We start from the raw sequence: 20,100 nt of genomic DNA, 5'->3' as shown, positions 1-20,100 counted from the left end.
AGTGTATATATATTTGCTGTATGTATATATATATATATATATATATTTATGTATGTATATATATATATGGTACTTGCAATTGTGTGTGTGTGAGTGTGTATATTTATTTAAAGTAATTTATTTAAAGTAATTGCGTTTACATTTTAATTCTATTAAAGTTTTTCGTTAATTTGACACTAATTTAGTTGTTTTTTTTTTTTTTTTTTATTCGTTTAGGTTTCTCTTCTTTGTTTTTTTGGGTTGTTTGGAAATAAAACATCGCATTAAAAATACTTGCGTTATTTATTTTGTAATTCGCTTAAAACAAATCGTGTGTTTAGATAGGCTCTCTGGTATTGGTAGGGCATGCAATCGTCGGCGAACCCCGATCACACAGCTTCTCCTTCAAAGACGCTTACGAGTTGGTTATACAAAGCGGAATATTCGCTATGGTCGGGCGTGTGCTCCTCAATAGATTCGAATCCTATGTTAAGAAATCGTATTTCATAAAATTGTATTTGGTAAGCCTAACTTATTTGTGTCTTTAGAAGAAGGAGGCGGGGCAAATTGTAGTCGGTCAGGTGCGACCATCTGCGGTGCGCAGCGTATAAAAGTCATAGGGTTAGACGCCTTGGGCGAGACTCTCCTTGGGCAGCGCTATGATGGACTGATCCATGCCCTGGTGCGGAATGATGAAGGGTGAGGCCAGCATCTGTAGGGGCCTGAAAATGCAGACGGGGGAGAAAGAGAGAGAGAGGGGGGGAATTCAAATTGTGTTCCAAACAGACTCCAAGGCACAGCGCTAATTACTCGGCAAAACTTGTGGCGGTGACCACGGGCTGGCGCACTGTATGAAGCGCTTGGGAGTTTTTGGCCCGCGCCAGCAGGCTCATCACGGTGCGCTTTGTCGGATTCATGCCGGATCGTGGAACGCCCAGCAGCGGTCGCTTGCGCCCCAGGCCGCTACCTGCAATGATAAACGAAGCTGAGCACCGCCTGGCCAATTCGCAGCAACTAACCTATGTTGATGGCCTTCACGTTGCGAAGCGCAGGATGCAGCAGTGCTCCAGGCGGTTCCAGTAGCGTCAATGTCGAAGTATTTGCCTCTCCATCGCCAGTCAGCTGCAGTGCCGCGGAGCCGCCCTGCGTTGTGGGCAAGCCAGACATGGCACCGGCCACTCCCATGCCTGGCGACGGCTTCAAAAGTCCACCTATGCCGGCAGCCGTCAGCTGATGCTGCAACGCCACAGCCATTGCTGTGGTGTGCACTGAAATGAAGTGGCAATTGTGATTTCAGAGAGTATATGCCATCCCACCGCAGGGGGCAAATACTCCATATTTCGTTCTATAGCTCATAATACGTATGCCTTAGTAGTAGGGGATTTATTTTGATAAAAACTTGGGTCGGGAAATGACGGATAATATCTGCTAATTATGTTTTCTAATAACAAATGCCGCCTTATGTTTCATACTTTTTCAAAATTCCTTTTACCGCAAGGCAAATTAAATGTTTTTAAGTATCGCCTTTCTATGCAATTCTCACGAATTCAAGTAAGGCCAGCTGGGCTTGTCCATTTGAATTTGCAAGCTGTGCGAGTAATTTGAAAACTTTTTTTCTGATCTTACTCTCACTATAATATACTCTTTCTCCTCTATCCCACTCTAGCACTTCGATATGGATTAAAATCTGGATTTATATAATATATGGCTATATTGCGTGTGAATGTAAGTGCATTTTTATTTATATATATTTTGTATTTGCATATTGTGTGCAACACCATTTGTTGTGCATATCCCTCGAAAGTCTTTCGAAACGTTGCATACAACTGCGTTGGTTGAATGGCTGGATAATTTTATATAGATCAAGAAATTTGATTACTGCACTAAAATTGCATTTGCTTAATGCGGATTACAATGGCTGGCTCCGTTGCGAGAAACTATCCATTCTCAATCTTATTTGCCATTCCCATTTTTCGTTCGCGGTAATTACATTTGCCCTGCTGGAGATACTCACGTGCTGCTGCTGTCGCAGTATTCGCCTGTCCAGTGAGATGCTCCCCACAGGCGGCAGCCGCAGCTGCAGCGCTGGCGCCTCCATGCGTTTGGAGTAGCTGATGGAAGTGCGCTGGCTGGTGCTGGTGCTGGTGATGCTGATGCTGATGATGTGGGTGGGTGTCACCGCCGCTGCCGCCGCCACCGCCACCGCCGCCACTGCTGCTGCAGGACTGGCCGCAGTCGAGCTTGTCCGGCGAGAGGCAGTCCATGCCGCTGGTATCGTTGTCAGACTTGTCGTCGTTGGACGTGTCCATGTCTGCCAAGCCACCGCCCAGGCCGCGGTTGGTATTGGTCGGGCTCTGTGAGTCGTCGAGGTGGCTCAGCGTGGGCGTCGATGTCAGTGCCTGCATTTCCCACATCTGCTCCTGTCGGATATCGTCATGGTAGTCCTGTGGAAGAGTACACAGTGCAATACATGATTAACAATGGGTTGCCATGTCCCCTCGCCATGCTGACACCTCGCTGCTGGCATTGGGGGCGGTCATAAAAGCTGCATTTTGTCTCGTCTAGCAATTAAATTTAATTCAGGCGTTCTCAGTGCGCGTAATAAATGCGAATTTTATTGGATGTCAATTAAAAGTTTGCGAGTGTCGCACTCGCATCCCATTCTCTCTGCTCCTTGGGTGACCCAGCACATGCGATGGGTGGGTGCGCGTTGAAGCAGAGTAATAAATACGGCTGTGTGTGTGCTACATATATATATAAATATATATACTTTTACCCGAGTCGAGTGTGTGTGTGTGTGAGGGAGTGTGTGTTCGTGTTTAATGCAATTATGGAGGTGCAGCATCGAGGAAACCTAGGCAAACGGATACACACCACAATTTGGCAGCTATCTTCGAGTTGGAGGTAAACAAAAAGCAGGAGCAGAAGCTGTGGCTGTGTTAATACTTTTTGATTTAGCAACATTAACCGAGTTATGGTTAGTTCAGTGTGAATCCCTAATATGTCTAAGATCCAACTACTAATTTCATTAGATTCCACTCGACTGGCTGTTGTTGGAGCTGCTTGCTTGCAGGACAATCAACCCCATAAATCGGTGTGGTAGCTGCCATAAACAATACAACAGCCGAGGTATGGCACACACACACACACACACACAAAGATTGTTTCGTATCATAAGCCTTATATATGTTATTTATCTAAATTAAAACAGCTTATGCTTCTCACATACGAGCATAAAATTGAAATAATTTCTATGCAAATTTTGTGTGTGTCATCAGATCTGAAATCTACCAAACCGCGGCCAAACAAAATTTATGCTCCTGACAGTTGCGTCTCAGAGGTTCGCTCGTGTGTTACTCACAACCTGCAGCTGGCAACACATGTCTCTGGATATTTTGTTGGGTTGTTTAAATCTTAATTTTCAAAATTCAATTTAGCTCCAAAAGTCAAGAGCTAGCTGTTAATGAAGTTAAGCAGCGCGCTATATTCAAAATTTATTTATTACTAGCTTCAAGCGTTTAAAATTTTGCCCATAATGTTTTAGTTTCTATAACATATTTAATTACACGGACTTACCTTTTAAATTAAAGACTTTTTTTATCTAAAATAAAATCCACACGGTTCTAAATTAAACTGAATACAAAATGATGTAAAAGTCGCTTTAAAGCATCCCTGGATATAGAATTTGAGTTAAGCATATTTTAGATACTATTTGGGTCAGCTATTCAGGGCAAGTGGGAGGCTATAATTTAAGGTGCATACGTAGTTTTTCATTTAGAGCAAAGCAAAATAAATAAATAAATAAATATCATTGCGAGGCATGTGAAGATATGAACATGTGAACATGTGCACTCCAGCTGGCCGATGGAAGCGGAAGGATTGTAAACGAGCATCGAGGATACTAAATGGTTACCGTTTGTATCTCAAGTGGACGAGGGATACTGCGGAGCAGAACGGACACAGAACAGAGAACACACGCGATGCCAGAATGCAATGACTGCGGCAATGGAGATGAAGATGGAGATGCCATGGCATGGTGATAGCGTGCCAGGAACCACACAATGGACAGAGGCGACATTGGCAGCTCGACAGCGTCGAGTGCGAAGTTTATGGAGCGCCAAAAGGGGGTGGCAAATGTAATTACAGCACAATGCAATTTAGTCAGCGAGGCGTGTTGGTGTGCCACGAAGGCAGCTGACGGAGGACGTTGCAATGCAGCCAGCATCACACGGAAGCTGGAGTCGATAACGAGTGCAACCTTGGAGCAGCAGCTGCAACAGCTGCAGCAGCCCAGTCGCTGCCCAGGTCCTGGACTTGAGAACAAATTTAAGATTTTGTGTGCGCTCAATAAAAGAAGCGGCGGCAACTTTAAGCACTTACGCCTGCAAGTTGTGCAGAAACAGCTGAAATACCAACAGAGGCCCCCCGCCCAGGTTGGGACCACTCACCGGAACCAGAAACCGACGCACTTCCGCCAGGGCATAGGCGATACGAGCGTGAGCCTCGGCGGGCGCCGCAAATGTTGAAATCTCAACGTGCAGGTCCTCAAAGAGATGGGCGTAACGACTGTCGCCGCTGGCACGCAGCTCCTCCTCCTTCCGGCGGTCGCGCATCGAGCCACGTCCCAGCACGGCCATTTTGCACATTGTGTCCTCCTGGAGTCGTTTCATCGAGTTGCCCTTCGGTCCCAGCAGCTTGCCAACAAAATTGAACTGGCAAATGGCAAATAAGTTATTACCATAAGCCTGATTATGTCTGGTATTTGACTCACCTTCGGGTGATCCCGCACCGGCACGGCCACTTTGACAGACACCTTGACGGGCTTGTCTCGCGTAATGTCCAGCATTTTGAGTTTCTCTGTAAAAGTAATTGGCTCTGTAAGTTCACTTTTTAACAGGCTCAAATTCTGTTTATATAAATCTGGTTTATTCCCCTCACACTATCTGTCCGTCTGCTAAATTGCCTTGTTCTCAGGGTATTGTATTAATTTTGATTGATTGATGTGATATGCATACGCAGCTAAGTTTAACTTAACATTATTCATTCCTTTTAAAAATAAAGACTATTTAAATAGTATAAAAATATTCAACTAATAGCGATTGCTTCAATTAACAGCGATTGATTGAATGATTGATTGATAAACTTCGTTAAATGCATTCGCTGTTAATGGACATAGTTAATATTTATAATAAATCAAAGTATATGCCATTTATTAAATTCAATAAACTAAAGATTTGTTTAGGATTAAATCTATTAAAGATTGAATTAGTTGTGATTGACTGACTGATTGATCAACTTTGTGATATGCTGTTGTATTACTTCTACATCGTAAAAAGGAATAATTACATGCTTAAATGAAGACTTAATTATAAAGGTGTGAATATATTATATTTAAATATCGAATCCATTGCGATTGATTGATTGATTGATCAACTCTGTGTTATGTATACGCAGATAACTTTCGCTTGACGTCTCAGTCGAATCATATAAAATATGTTCATGGCTAGATTCCAATCCAAATCCAATTGCTTTATTAAGAAATGTTTAAGGTGTAAGTTCTTTGACGAAGCTGACTTTCACAGTGTATTCGACTGCTTATCAGTTAGTTATCAGACATGCTTAATCAAATCTGTCAAAGTCAGTTGCTTGACGAGCGGCTTCCCTCTTTGGAAGTAACGCAAGCATATATGTATGACCCTTAAACTTAGTTTGCCTGTCTGCCTGAGGTAGATAATTCTTTTTGGACTCTCCGTTTATATTTTTTATTATTTTCGTGTTTAAATGTTTGTAACTAATTAAGCAAAATGCTTTTGCACACAACAAACCCACGCGTAGGCCGAATGAGGGCGTCAAACTGGGCGGGCAGCATGGACGACGGGTAAACTGGAAGGGACAAATCTGTTGACATGCCCAAACATGAAAACATTTTTGTTTGCTCTTCAGCTCAAGTCTCGGCAAGGCACCAGGCACAAGGCACAGGTAAGCCAAGACAAGGACTTGTACACACGCACACACACACACACACCTTTACACCGACACTCATTAGCAGGCGAAATGGCTTTCTTAACACCTTTGCTGCTGCTGGTGGTCCCTCTGCCTGGCAAGGCAGCTGTCCCCGCTTCCGAGTGTAGATCCCCCCCTGCCGTGACTGACTGGCTCCGACTGATTCTGAATACGTCGCCTTGTCAGTGCCTGTAACATACGTAAGTAGTTTGCAGTTGTCAGCAGAGTGAGTGCACTTTGCCGGCACACACCCAGACAAGCATACACACATACATACACACACAGAGATAGATATTTTGGTACTGAGAAATGCATAAACAGTCAAATGCTAAGTGCAAGAGCAGCATGTGTTCATGTGTGTGTATGGGTGTGTATGTGCATGTGTATGGGTGTGTGTGTGTGTGTGTGTGTCCCTTTGTTGTTGTCAGTGTGACTGTGAGTCGTCTATTTGTGCTAATTGTTGCCATTGCCACATGAAAAGCACGCCTCATCATCATCTCCATAGTCCGTGGAATTTTACAGAGTATATCTTGTTTATATAATAGAAACCTCCAGTCGCCTCTCTTGGGCTATATTAAATTTCCGCACACACACACACACACACACACGTTTATGCTGATATATGTACAATATTTTGCATAAATTAACCGCGAGAGCGTTTCGTCCAACGGTGCGTATGTGTCATGTAAATTAGACATCAAAATATTTGCATACACATGCGTAAATTTGCGATGAGCCTCAGAATATGCTTTGCCCGGCCTGTTGATTAATTAAACCCCTCGCTTAATGTGCTAAAAGGACTTTTGTGTTTGCAATTAAGTAAGTTAATTAAAAAATATCAAGTTAACATACCCAATTCTTAACATAAGTAAGTACTTTGTACTTATTCAGCTTTAAACCGCTTTTTAAACGATAATTCTTTAAATAAAGTGGATCTAGATATATCCGTCCGTCTGTCCGTCTGTCCGTAAGTGTAACTTCTGTTATAGTATTATACAGATCAGATCGGATACAAATCAAATATCTTTCATTTTATGGCTCTCCCCGCCCTTAGCTCGAACTGCATTGGGTGTGGGTGGAAGTAGGTTCGCTGCATCCCCTTTAGATTTATAAAATTTTAATTTTTGCAATTACTTGCTGAATAAGTAATACAAAATTCCGGGGATTAATAATAATTTATATTACTCGGATACATTTTTATATTTATTTTATTTTTATAATTTTATATTATATATTTTTTAAAATATTGTACCTACTTTCATAGCGAAGCTTTGGGGGTAAATTTGATCTCTAGTCAAAATTGGCATCAATATCAAACAAGATTCGATAAAGCTATTTATCTATCTATCTATCTATCTGGGGCACAGTTTATGTTTGCTTTGGAGTTGAATCTCCGTCAAAAGTTTTTATTTTGTGCCTACACCTTTGTTTTATTCCATGGCAAAAGTATACATATTGAAACTTAGCATATTTGTTTCAATCGTATAAATATAATGTGAATTGGTTTATTATAAATTAAAAAATAGCTGAAATATTATTTGAAATTTGTAGCGCATTCATTTAGTTGTCAATAAAATATATATTGAACAGTTGTCAGTGCCAATAAGTCCAGAAATGTGTTATATATTTATGCCAATGAATGCTCTCTGGAGGTGGGCCTGACTGATGAGGTTCAGTGTGGAAATTCGTTTTCAGCAAGAGCTCCCTTTGGGCAACCATTGAGCTAATTACGTAATTAATTTCCGCTTTATGCATTGCATATGCATTAAAAACAGTTTAATTGGCATTTTGCCATGCAGAAATTTATTGATTTTTATGCCGACCAAACCGAACAACAATTATAATAATCATTATTCGTTTACAGGGACTGACAATAATTTGATCGGTCCGCATCGGTCGGGTTGAAAAGTTTTTGTGTTCCTGCCCCACCGCTGATGGTCAGGTGGCACAGGTGAATGCAAAATTTTTGGCGCCCTAATCTCGTATAATTTATGACCAAAAGGGCCATTAAGCTAATTAGGTATGCATTACACGAGCCTCCATTAGCGAGCCAACTATTTTCGCGCGCTCTATTTTTATCAGATTGCATTTAGTGCTTTTTTAAAACGAGCCGCAGCCAAAAGTGTGCTAAAGTGTTTTTGGCATTTGTCTATGCCATTGATGCCAACAAATGGAGGCTGGGCCCTAACAAAAGTTCCGCCTCGAATTACGTGGCCCGGATAAAGCTTGACAGTATTGCACTCGTTGTGAAATCAAACTTAATTTTTAGTGCCGTTCAGCTACAAGCTAAATATGCATCGAAATATACGCTCGGCAACATTGAGGAGCACTTCCTGCGCCGAGTGGCCCCGGGACAGATGCTAAACATTTGCTCAGTCATTGCAATTGTTTCCGTTGCCAAGTTGTTGTGCAGCATTCGCATTTTCCTGCCATATTTTTACATTTCTTTTGTGCGCTTGGCTTTGCGTTTGGCTTTTCCAGGTCATTTGTTTGCCCGGAAAAACAGTTCCGTGTGCTGCCTGTTGCCCGCGCCAAGTACAAGCCATGCCCAAGAGCCAGACACTTGTCTTAACATCAGCCTTTGCCCTGCATCAACCCATGACCCCCAATATACCAAGGGGCCATCATACCGTCTTGAAGACATGCTGTAACCCTCTTCAAAGCGTTGATGCCGTCGTCAGCTTGATTTATTTGCCTTTAATAAAAGGCACACCTGCCTTTAAATAAATCACATGGCTAAATCAAGAGCCCACCAACACTTTCCTTAATACAAGTCCACATATCCTACACTTAATGCAGTCGTGGATTAGCTTCCAGTTAGAGGGTCTTATGGAGGTTTAATCAATAGGTCTTATGTGAATAGATTTTGACCTGTTTCTGCCCTAAACTCTTCTGGAATCAATTGAAGATTTGCTTAACTGGCCATAATTCATAAGGCTTTCATTTTAAGTCAAATTTTTTTCTCTTACATTGAACATTTTTATTTAAATCCTGTTCCTTTGAAGGTAAAATCCAATTATATTCATTTTGTAATATGCTGAACCTGAACGAAATTAACGAAAACATGTTGCAATTTGCCCAAGGCTTGAATTACCCATCATTAAGAGAAAAAACTGCGATATAATTGAGGCGTTTTTTTTCTTGAAAGCATATTTATACGCTAGTCGCAAAGTCAAAATTGGGTATATGAGTTTGTTGTTGATGGTAGGACGGATGCTGTCGAACTGTTTGTATTCATTATAGATATCTCTATTGGAAATGGAAACATAAAATATATATATTAGTTTTTATATTTGCGTCAGACTTTTTTCGGCTTACAGTCCTAGAGTTACCAGCCAAAAATTATAGATAAAATGCCTTGCTTAAAGTAAATTAAATTATATAGAAAGCTTCTTCTCGATGATTAAACTCAATTATTTCCACGCAATCTTAACAGGAGATCAAGCATTGTCTGTCTACGGGCCCAGCCCAGTTAACAGGGTATATAAATTGACAAGGGTATTATAGTGAAAACTCTACTAACGAATGCTCGTATTCTATGGACAGCCCTCTTTGGCGGACACATGCTCTCAAGCTATGCATCAGACCCCACCCATACCCTCTCTATTGGGCAGACACTCTACGCGTCAGTCGCTGTCCACCCAAGCGAGTCTTCACTGTAGCACCCAGCCAGGATTGAGTTACATGTAATTTGAAAAATACATCAATTCAAATTGATAACAATTTTTTTTTTTTTACTTTTTCTAGCAACTTGTGTATTGTGTGGCAACGTATTGATTACAAGCGTGCATATAATTGGGGCAGAAATGCTCTATCCTAGTTTTTACAGCGTGTCAAAGGCTTTGTGGGCATTAATTTGGTGTTTCCCGTCTTGTGCTTATCGCCAAACATGGTCGTATAAAAAATAAAACCCTGCGCTAAAACACAAAATACGACCCAAATGGAAACCAGACGCCTTGGGTCAAAGTCATAGCCTCAGTGCCATGGCAATGGCCAATGGCTCATTTAATCGTTTTGCGAAAGTCTTTTCGTTGCTCATGAGAGGCGTTCGCATGGGGTGGGGAGGGGTTTTATCCCTGGTTTTGGTTTAACATTTCCAGGCGAAAATACCCAAGGGACGGATTACCAAAATGTGGCTCGTTAGTCAAAAAGAAAAATAGAAAAAATGTGCTGCCCAAGAGCTTACACGCCGCACAGGCGATGAGCACATCAAACATTCAAAGAACATTTGCCCCCTCGTTACGTATGTATCCTTTTTTCTATATACCCTGAACACATTGAAAAAGACCACAAATGATATAACAGTTAGGTGAAAGTGTATGTAACAGTTAGCCTCGGATTACACGTAATCTTGATCAGGCTGAAAATTTTGGAAACTACTAAAGCTAAAGAAAGACTTGACAATATGTATTCTTCCTTGTCATTCGCACAACTAACTTAACACAGTTTTAAATTATTCTACCATTTTCATATTGACTCAAAGATTCTAAAAGTGACATATTTGTACGATACGATTTTATACGATATATGAGTATATAAAGATAACAAATTTGTCACTATATAGATATCTCCCGTCTTTTAATAGTTAGAACCTTGCACTTTCAAATAGACACCATATTTGGTTTCATATTTAAGCCTTGCAAATTTCATAACGATCGGACTGTAGGAACCGAAGTTATCTTGGAACCCATTAACTATACTTAGTATGAACTTAGGAAAAATAAAAGACAGCTGTCTTTCGTTCCTGTATTTGTGTCTATGTCCATTTTTTTCTTCATGTCTGTAACGGCAGCTTGCCGCTGAGCTGTCAGGGTATCTGCAAGTCGTACACTTCCGGCTAAAGCAATATTTCATGTTTTTTTTTTCGTCAGATATGTCTTCTGCAAATGCGTCTCAACTGGATTGTGGAGACGGCATTGTTATTTTAAACAGCAGACTGGGGCAAATTGAATTCAAGGAAAGAAACGAGCATCTCTTTGTTTGGGTGTCATGCGAATTTATGTACTTAGATACTTTTGTAGCTGTGTGTTAGGCGACGCGTCAAGGATCAGGATATCAAAGCGAGGCGCTCGAACGCTTTAAAGCGATGCCCCTAATGAGCCCAACCGAGGTATAGGGGCATAGACGACAAATAGTTTTGTTTTTTCGCTGCTTATCACCGCATGACGTAATCCTCTTGTATGCTTATGATTAAATTTTTGTTTGTGCGAGTCCGTGTGTATGTGTGTGTGTGTTCGGTACTCGATATCGGCAACAGCCAGTGCGACGACAGTTTTTATGACATCAGGATGCCAGTCGCTTTATGTCCTTCCTTAACTTTGCCACAAACAAGTCGCTAGTCGAAAAGGTAGCTGAAAGCAGCAAAAAATAACGCTCCGAGAATTCGCATCTCGCCAGCTTCGCTTGACGTTTGCTTAGCTCAGCAGCAACTGGCGAGAAGGGTGCGCCAAGTTGGCAGGGGGGGCTCTGAATACCTCCAAGCTGGTGGCAGACATTGAGTCCACACACACACACACACACACCAGCACACACACTCCAACACGCACCCAAAACACACAAATGATGGTGGCACAAGTTTACTTTACTCTGTTTGAATTCCTTTTGTACCCCGCGCGGCAGCTTGAATTTGATTGTTCTGTTTAAGCTGGGCAGACACAAAAACTACACACATTTTCAGCAATTGCTTAGCAAAAATTACATAAAACATAAAATTACATTTTGCGTATAACCAAATTAAAACAATTTTATGAAACGTACCAAATGTGGGCTTGAAATACGCGCATTCTTCAATAACCTTTGCAGAGCAGACGAAGGTTGTCTGTTATTAAGCAGGCGTTAAAGTGGGTATAAAATATAAGTATAGACAAAAGGTAATTGAGCACATTTTGCTAAAGCTAAAAAATGGGCTCTTGTATATCATACACATATAAAGAATTTATTCTACTTAAGATGCCCCTTCCAGAAATTGTCTGGATTCTGACCGAATCTGGGTCAGACAATAATTGCAGCAGCTTCATTATTTCAATTTTATGTATAAATAATTTATTTAATTTTTATAAATTTTATATTTATATTTTATATTTTTTTGGGTTACAAAACCCTTTTCCCTTATATTTGTAGGTCGTCTAACTTCTGCTTTTGCCAAGTGTATTCAGTTACAAATTTAGTTGAGAGCACAGCACAACAATATTTATTTGATTTCAACATACAAAAACCTTTGCCAAAACTATTCAACGTTCAGCTTAAATGCTGTCGAGCTCGAATCGAAAAGTCTTTATTGCATACCTGAACTTTTGAGGGCACGTTCCTCCTGTGTACTTAAGCTGGATTTGGGTTCCATTTTATGTTTAAATATCGCCAACTGCAAGCAAAGAAGTATGGAATAATCAATGTAAGTACATAAAATAATACTTAGTTAACTTTGGAATTTTTAAGTTTTTACAAACTAACTAAAAGCTTACGGAAAAGTTTGCAAAATCATTTTATAATGCTGCTACCAAGAGCAACATTTTAAAATACGCTTATGGGTTTTAAGGCAAAAACCAAATATGAACTTTTAACAACATTTTAGGACAGCTCGTTTCGCATGTTTAGAAATTTGTGCAGCATTTTGGGGGTTTTATTTAAATCAAATAAGTTTCAATGAGCCATTTAAGAAAACAATTCACGTCAAGTGCTTTGTGCAACGCTTCTGCAAACAATGTTAACCGTTCTCGTATTACACGAGACTGTGCCTCGCCGCAAACTGGCACTTGCCAGAATTTGGCTAACACATTTTTTGGCATGAGTCCGTTCGAGAGTGGTCAAGTATCAGTTTTCATAGTCGGCGGCAAATAGTCAAAGCAAATTCACGCCAACAGCCATGCCATTTATATGGGAGTATGCAACATGTATTTTTGGACATATCGAATCATGTTGAACCCGCATTCATATTTAGACAAATCGACAATTTGTGTATTGAATTGGGCTTTGGTCGATTGGTCTGTCAGCTTGCAGTGCGACCCAGCTTGACTGGGTAAGTGCCAGCACGGCCCATTAACTTCTGTAGTAGGATAATATAAATATAAATATATAGCTAATATTATTTTCAATGCCATAAACCTGTGCGTCATGCCGCCTAATTGCCTTTTATGATGACGCGAAACATTTGCTTAGCCCCGAACCACCTGCGAAATCAACGAAAGGATAACCGTGGGAGAAGTTCTTCAAATTAATGATGGCGTGGGCCTGACAATCTCCGACAATGTTGTTTGTCATTGTTGGGGTTTTGTTGCCTTTGTTCCCCCATCTTGCAACAGCCGTCCTACTCTCTTCCCTTGTCCTTCGCTTCCCGTGTCTCTCGCTGCCTCTTTGGTCGCAGTGTTCTGAGTTTGACGGATTTGTGCGCATTTTCAGATTAATGCTGCGATTATTGTTTACCGTCGGAATTGTGCACAGTGGGGCGTATGCGTAATATATTTGTTGCGTATACGACCTGTTGACTTTTGGTTGCTTCTGTCGATAATTTAGATGAAAATTTAAAACTTATCAGCACAACTTGAATGGCACAAGGAATTTCCTTTAAAACCAATTGAGATTTCATTAAACTGTAAATACTCTTTTTTCCGAGCATTGTTTATCATGCAATTGACCCACTGTGCGGCTGCAAAGACGACATTCGCTGGAGCGCCGTCTTTTATATGCAAAATTTAACCCAGAATAGAGTCCCGTTCGGTCGGTGGGTTAGTGGGTTGTTTTGATGGGTCTGGGTCCACGGGTTCGTTGGGTAGACCGAGACGCCCTCTTCATTTGCCACAGAGTCCCGTGCACTCTCGGCACTCGGCTCTTTGTATAGCTTCGCACGCACGATTTAAGGATAACGAGGATGGAATGCAGGAAGCGAGGCAAATATTTACACAGTTGGATGATTTAGATAAAGAAGACATGAACATGAACCATAATACGAACGAAGAAGCCGAACTGTCGAGCGAGTCGCTGGGGCCGGAAGGGGAAAATAAGCCCGAGACATTATAAAAGTGGGTTGGCATTATAAAGGATAAACAAATTTGAATACAATGAAAAGGATTTAAATATGCCGGGATTGCCGAACGTCCCTTCTCAGCTGCTCAGCTGCTTTTGTGGCCGGAGCCAGCAACAGGAAGCCAACAACAATAATAACAATATTAACAAGAACTTTACGAAATTGTTTACAAAATTAATGCAACTATCGTGTTGCTGACTTGAGTGCTTCCTAATGAACTGTCCGACTATCTAAACCTGCCAATTTCAGCAATTGAAATGCGCAATTTAAGTCCAGGACTCGCCCATACATATCTAACTATTTGGAACGACCTGCACGTTTCAGCTTTTGCTTTAAAGTCGGATCAGGAATACTTGCATGCAAAACAGCGGGCATGGATAATTTATTCAAGCAGGAATATAAAAAAAACACACACACACAGAGAGAGGAAATGCAAATGCAGATGAGAGTGTGTTTGTTTGTGCGGATGCATGGAGTATGTAGAAGCAGCCAGCATGTTGTAACTCACACACACACACACACACACACATAGACACCTGCGTCCGGGAGCGGTAGTCCTTGTCCTGGTTCTAGTTTTAGTCAAAGGTGAAAATGGGCTCACTTGAATTTCGTGTACCGTGTGAAATCCAGCGAAAGCTGAGGGCTCAAGCAGATGCCGCACGTGCCAATGGCCAAAATGCATAACATATGCGAAATATGTCTGTTTCACACAGCATTTAAATTATTTGTGTTTGTGTCAACATTTGGAATTCCATAAATTTTAGCCAGTCGATGCATACACAATCGCATCAGAGCAACAACTGCACACACTTCATCCGCCCGGTCGCCACCCAATCCAATCCCATCCATCTCCTGCTCCCACTCGAGCTGCTTGTTTATTTGCTCATTCGTTTGTGCATATGCACTACAAAAATTGAAATGTATGCGAGTATTCAAATACTCTTATCGTCTCCCCCCCTTTCCCTCTCTGGAATTGGCCAGATATCAACGATCCTCTCGCGCGCTTATTGTCTCATGGCTGCAGCTGAAATTCCTGACCGGAAATTGTTGCACAAATGCTGGCCAATTAATTTGAAAAATAATGGAAAAAAAAACATTATTCTGAGAACGCGCAGAGCGAAAATAAACACCGAGTGAAGAATGCAAAATAAATTGGCAGCACGTGAAGCACTTTGTTTTTTATATTTCATACACTGCGCAGAAAACTCGAACAAGCTCTTTAATAGGTATCAAAGCAAATAAGGGGATTTTTAATGGAATTAGAATTAGAAATATGCTGCAATATGATTGTGAACTATAAACTAGGTTTCCAAAGAAACGAGCTTTTGTAGACAACCGAAGAGCTACAAGAAAGTTTAATCATATGAGTTATATTTTTTGGAAAAAGGTCGATGCGAAATTGGGCCTTTGCCTTTTTATGTTAATCAAAGTTCATTATGTATTCATACTACATGTCAACCGTTTTATTGATATGATTAATTTATTGTTGTAGAAGTAATGCCCTTATTTTCAATACATATACTCCCCGACATATAAACATATACTCCTTAACTTCACCTGATTGTTTAGGGTATAAGAAGCCAGGTTCACAAATCGAACCTTAAAGTTATGGAGCTTGTGTCCGCAAGTTCTCCCGTTTGGCCGCCTCAAATGAGGCACAAAAATAGTTGTGTGACCTCATAAAGCCAGACATTTGTACAAACATACAACTGAATGTTACGTGGCCAGGTGTTATTGTTGTAGTACAATAATGTGCATACATAAGTAGCCTCACAAAGTAAAACTTTTCGCTTTACTGTCCGCAGTGTGGTTGGTTGTGTGTTGCCCACAAAATAAAAGCAATGCCAAAAGGTCCTTTGTGCTGTATACATTATGAACGTAAATAAATACGAGTGTATTGAGGATTACGAAAATATAGTGAAAATCATTTTTGCGGTTTTTCTTTTAAGTCGATGGCCTGTGGCTCCGAGCACGGCGCGTGCCACAGAGCGAAGCGCAGAGAGAGGCGGAAAAACTCCCATTTGGCTTGTACTTATTAACTGCTTGGCAAATGAGGACGCATCAATAAGCATTCCGCTCATAATTTATCTAAATTAGTTTTATTCTGTCATGCCTGAGCAGGGCGAGATCAACAAATAAATGACACTTCACTGCACTCGGCCATCCGTCTGCCTTCTCCAAGCTGTCGGCGATAAAAGTGAGATAAATCAAAAGCAATTACAAACATATATTCTCGTTAACTGCGTAGCCCCTGGGGGAAGGTTTTCCAGGAAATCCGTATGTACATACATCTGCTGCTATCAGGCGTACATATATGTACATACATATATATGCATGTATGCACATACATAAACGAGCGGGCCCATTGTATTTGTCTGGCGGCTATCTGTATTTCTGGCAAAGTAAATAATTAAACTGATTTCCCAGCAGTAATTAAGTTTCTACAGGTGCCCAGCAGTATTTCATTAAATCTTTAATGCAAACTGATTACTGCGTCCAGACAAACTCTTGCCGCAGGCAAAATAATGTCCATGTTTTTCATATTTAATGCAAATAAATTCAAGTGTTGACCAAGCAAAATCGACGCTAATTAGAAACTTAACTGTCAGTGCTTTTATAAAGATAAACAACAAATAAATTACAGCACTTGAAACAAGTGCCAAAGAACATTTGAATAAATATTCTCAGCCCTTCAATGTGGCATATAAATGGTTCTATGCTCGAGGCTATAGTTGGGCGGAGGAGCGGTATTTAAGAACTGAAATGTCTGGATTTAAGAAAATTAATATATCCCATGTTGAGCTCGTGAGATCTCTCAAATAAGTTGTAAAACCCTAGACTACAAATCGATATTTATCGGGCCATATAAAATGGCATGCTCTACATACATAGGATAGCTTTTTAAGAACTGAAATTTCTGGATTTAAGAGAAATAACATATCCCATGTTGAGCTCGTAAGATCTCTTCAAATAAGCTGTAAAAGCCTAGACTACAAATCGATATTTATCGGGCCATATAAAATGGCATGCTCTACATACATAGGATAGCTTTTTAAGAACTGAAATGTCTGGATTTAAGAGAAATAACATATCCCATGTTGAGCTCGTAAGATCTCTTTAACTAGCTGTAAGAGCCCAGACTACAAATCGATATTTATCGGGCCATATAAAATGGCATGCTCTACATACATAGGATAGCTTTTTAAGAACTGAAATTTCTGGATTTAAGAGAAATAACATATCCCATGTTGAGCTCGTAAGATCTCTTCAAATAAGCTGTAAAAGCCTAGACTACAAATCGATATTTATCGGGCCATATAAAATGGCATGCTCTACATACATAGGATAGCTTTTTAAGAACTGAAATGTCTGGATTTAAGAGAAATAGCATATCCCATGTTGAGCTCGTAAGATCCCTTCAAATAAGCTGTAAAAGCCTAGACTACAAATCGATATTTATCGGGCCATATAAAATAGCATACTTTACCGATAAAATAATGTATATAGACTGGACAATTGTTACTGATAAAGCAATAAATGCATTCCATATTGGATTAAAGAGCTTTAGTTTGGCTCCTACAGATTCTTCCTATGACAGCAACAAGCTGTTAAAGTCCAGGCTATACATCGATATTTATCGATATATGTATATATGTTTAGACTAGGCAATTGTTACCGATAATCCAATAAAGCAACAAATGCATTCTATATTGGATTATATAGCTTCCTTTTGCTATTATTACTATGTCTTCTGCAGATTTGTTCCAAGAGATATATAAGCTGTAAAAGCTTAGACTTTAAATCTATATTTATCGATTTTAGAACAATGAAGAATTTAATTTGAAATTAACTTGAGCTGCGTTAGATTCAAAATAACATATATGTCAATAAAGCGATTTTATTCGATTAAACAGCTTCCTTTTGCTGCTGTTAATTTTGCAGTTTTGCAGATTTTCGCTATCACAGCTAAACAACTTAGTGGACCGACTTCCATATGATGCTAGTCAAAGCTGGCAAAAAAAAAAGTTTATAGCCCCATTTTTCACAGCACCTTTCATAACAGAATTAAAAACATGCCTCTGCAATAATAAATTAATCATAAACTAAAGACAGTTTCTCTTCAGGCAAATTTGTTGTTTTCGAATGCACAAAGAGGCAAAGTGCAGATTAAGACATATTCATGGCATTTAATTAAGTTCAATTATTGCAAAGTATAAACGTATGTTGCTTACCAAAGTGCAATCAAATTTGATTATTATTCTATTTGTAGAAAGTTTTGTGGTCGTAGATAATCCGCTTGAGTTATTCGATTTAATTGTAAAACATTTAACTGAATATTTTCACGAGTCACTTTAATTTTCACTTTGCGTTGACAAGTGCCTGGAAGTGCTTATTTAATGCCTTATTCATTCGCTGCAAACATTTGCACATCCACCAAATTCATCAGGGCTGATTAAAGATGCATGCTCCGTGCGGGTGCGGGAGACGGTTAAATTGTCCGGGCTGTTGTGGGTGGATCGGGTGCCCGAGGTGTGCGAAAACTTTGTTCGCTTTTAATTTAAGTCTGACTGAGTAAAACAACAAAGAAAGCAACAACACTGCTTATTGTATATCCCGCGGGCCTCAGATAATGTCATCCGATTGGGGAGCACCGCACGAGTGCAAAAAACCCGCGACAACAAATACGTAAAGCGACGACAGAGACGGAGACGATGGCGACGATGGCGACGGCGATTTGCCAACTGTTTGGCTAAGTACTCCGCAGACGGCGCCACACGGCACCCACAATAGAAACGCCAGAGACAACTTTCACTGCCTAGCAGCAGTTAGGCGTGGGCATGTGTATGGAGCAGGACATTGGCTCAGCTCCTGGGCACGGCAATGTGTGTGCTCCCAGCACTTGACACAATATAAACAATTTGTCTCTGCAACGCGTCAAAATGGGCAGCTTGCCGCCAAACACCTGAACAACGACACGAACTGAACTGCAGCTGGAATTGGGCCTGACTAGGACTAGCTACAGTAGCGTCCCAGCGTTTCCAGTAGCAGAGCACATCTCACTGACCGAGTTAATCCGTGTTGATGAACCGTTCCGTCAAGAGTCCAGCGCGCAACTGATACGACAGCAGCCAGCTCGGCGCCGAACTGGACCCGTCGTCTGCTGCTGCTCCTGCTCCTGTGGATGCTGAGTTCTAATTGAGCGCGTCTGCGCACCAAATCCCATACGAATCTCTTCTTTACTCTCCCCTTTTAATACTGGGAACAGATTCTGTTTCCGTAATGCATTAAACTCGAGTTACATGATAATGCTTGACTTGGCGAACTTGGTCATTACGATTAGAATGCTTTGTATGCTTTGTATGCTTTGCTATAAATTGGCTTAGTTATATAATTAAACTTTGTTATAGCATCTTCTCTGAGATATCTGCTTTAACTAGGCTAAGTTATATGATCTACTCTAATTAATTGATTACAATTAGGCTTGGTTATATCATCTCTGGGATATCAGTTGTAATTAGACTAAGATCTTCTGCTCTGAGATATCGATTATAATTATGCCTGGTTATATTATCTTCTCTAAGATATTGGTTGTAATAAGGCTTGTATACCAACTAAATTGTTGGTGTTGCTTTTAACGAATCGAACCGGCTTCCTACCTTAAATTTCGATTCGTCAACCTGTCCAGATTTTGGCTTGGAGTTATATTTTGTGATACATAGCTATATATTTATATGCATATATTGGCTTTGGTTAGATAAAGCAGATTCCTGGAGATGAGTCTCCCGCAAAGGATTTTTATTTTGAACCAAACCCTTTTTTAAGCTTTGTTAAAATTAGCTTAGTACAGGCTGCTTCATAGTAAAAAGTGGATTCCCAGCTCGAACTAGTTTAATACTTAGATAGAAATTGTAATTTAGGTATTGTCAACTCTTCTATATCATATTAATTCCACGGAAGACAGGTATTTCAGTCGTTTAATGCGCAAGGTATCTTGTTTTGCGAGCTGCTTGTAAGAAATCTTCATCATTTGATTCTGCCTTCTGTCATTTGTTATAGGACGTATCCATTCCTATCGCATATTCCTATTTCGTATACCT

General features: G+C 40.4%; 2 protein-coding genes across 3 annotated transcripts in view; one reads left to right on the top strand and one right to left on the bottom strand.

The window, feature by feature from the left end:
- Positions 1-20,100, top strand: part of mRpL54 (mitochondrial ribosomal protein L54) — a 37,879-nt gene that overhangs the window by 11,682 nt on the left and 6,097 nt on the right. Inside the window, exons 5-6 of the transcript XR_001450322.3 lie at positions 1,646-1,704; positions 12,103-12,373. The gene's annotated coding sequence lies outside the window, so the exon portion shown is untranslated. The remainder of the gene's footprint in view (positions 1-1,645; positions 1,705-12,102; positions 12,374-20,100) is intronic.
- LOC6626901 (uncharacterized) lies at positions 264-19,125 on the bottom strand. 2 transcript variants are annotated; one of them, XM_015173540.3, is made up of 8 exons: positions 18,235-19,125; positions 12,268-12,343; positions 4,751-4,836; positions 4,428-4,691; positions 1,994-2,423; positions 999-1,247; positions 790-946; positions 264-701 (listed from the first exon to the last, which is right to left on the bottom strand). In XM_015173540.3, exons 2-8 carry the CDS (start codon positions 12,320-12,322, stop codon positions 602-604), a joined length of 1,341 nt encoding a protein of 446 aa, XP_015029026.1. In that variant the 5' UTR covers positions 12,323-12,343; positions 18,235-19,125; the 3' UTR covers positions 264-601. The 2 variants fall into 2 exon arrangements, with proteins under 2 accessions (XP_015029026.1, XP_002050963.1); XM_002050927.4 differs by lacking the exons at positions 12,268-12,343; positions 18,235-19,125 and adding an exon at positions 4,918-5,022.

Source organism: Drosophila virilis, chromosome 5 (genome assembly GCF_030788295.1).
Source record: "Drosophila virilis strain 15010-1051.87 chromosome 5, Dvir_AGI_RSII-ME, whole genome shotgun sequence".
Classification (NCBI taxonomy): domain Eukaryota; kingdom Metazoa; phylum Arthropoda; class Insecta; order Diptera; family Drosophilidae; genus Drosophila; species Drosophila virilis.
This window is presented reverse-complemented; position numbering and strand designations above follow the sequence as displayed.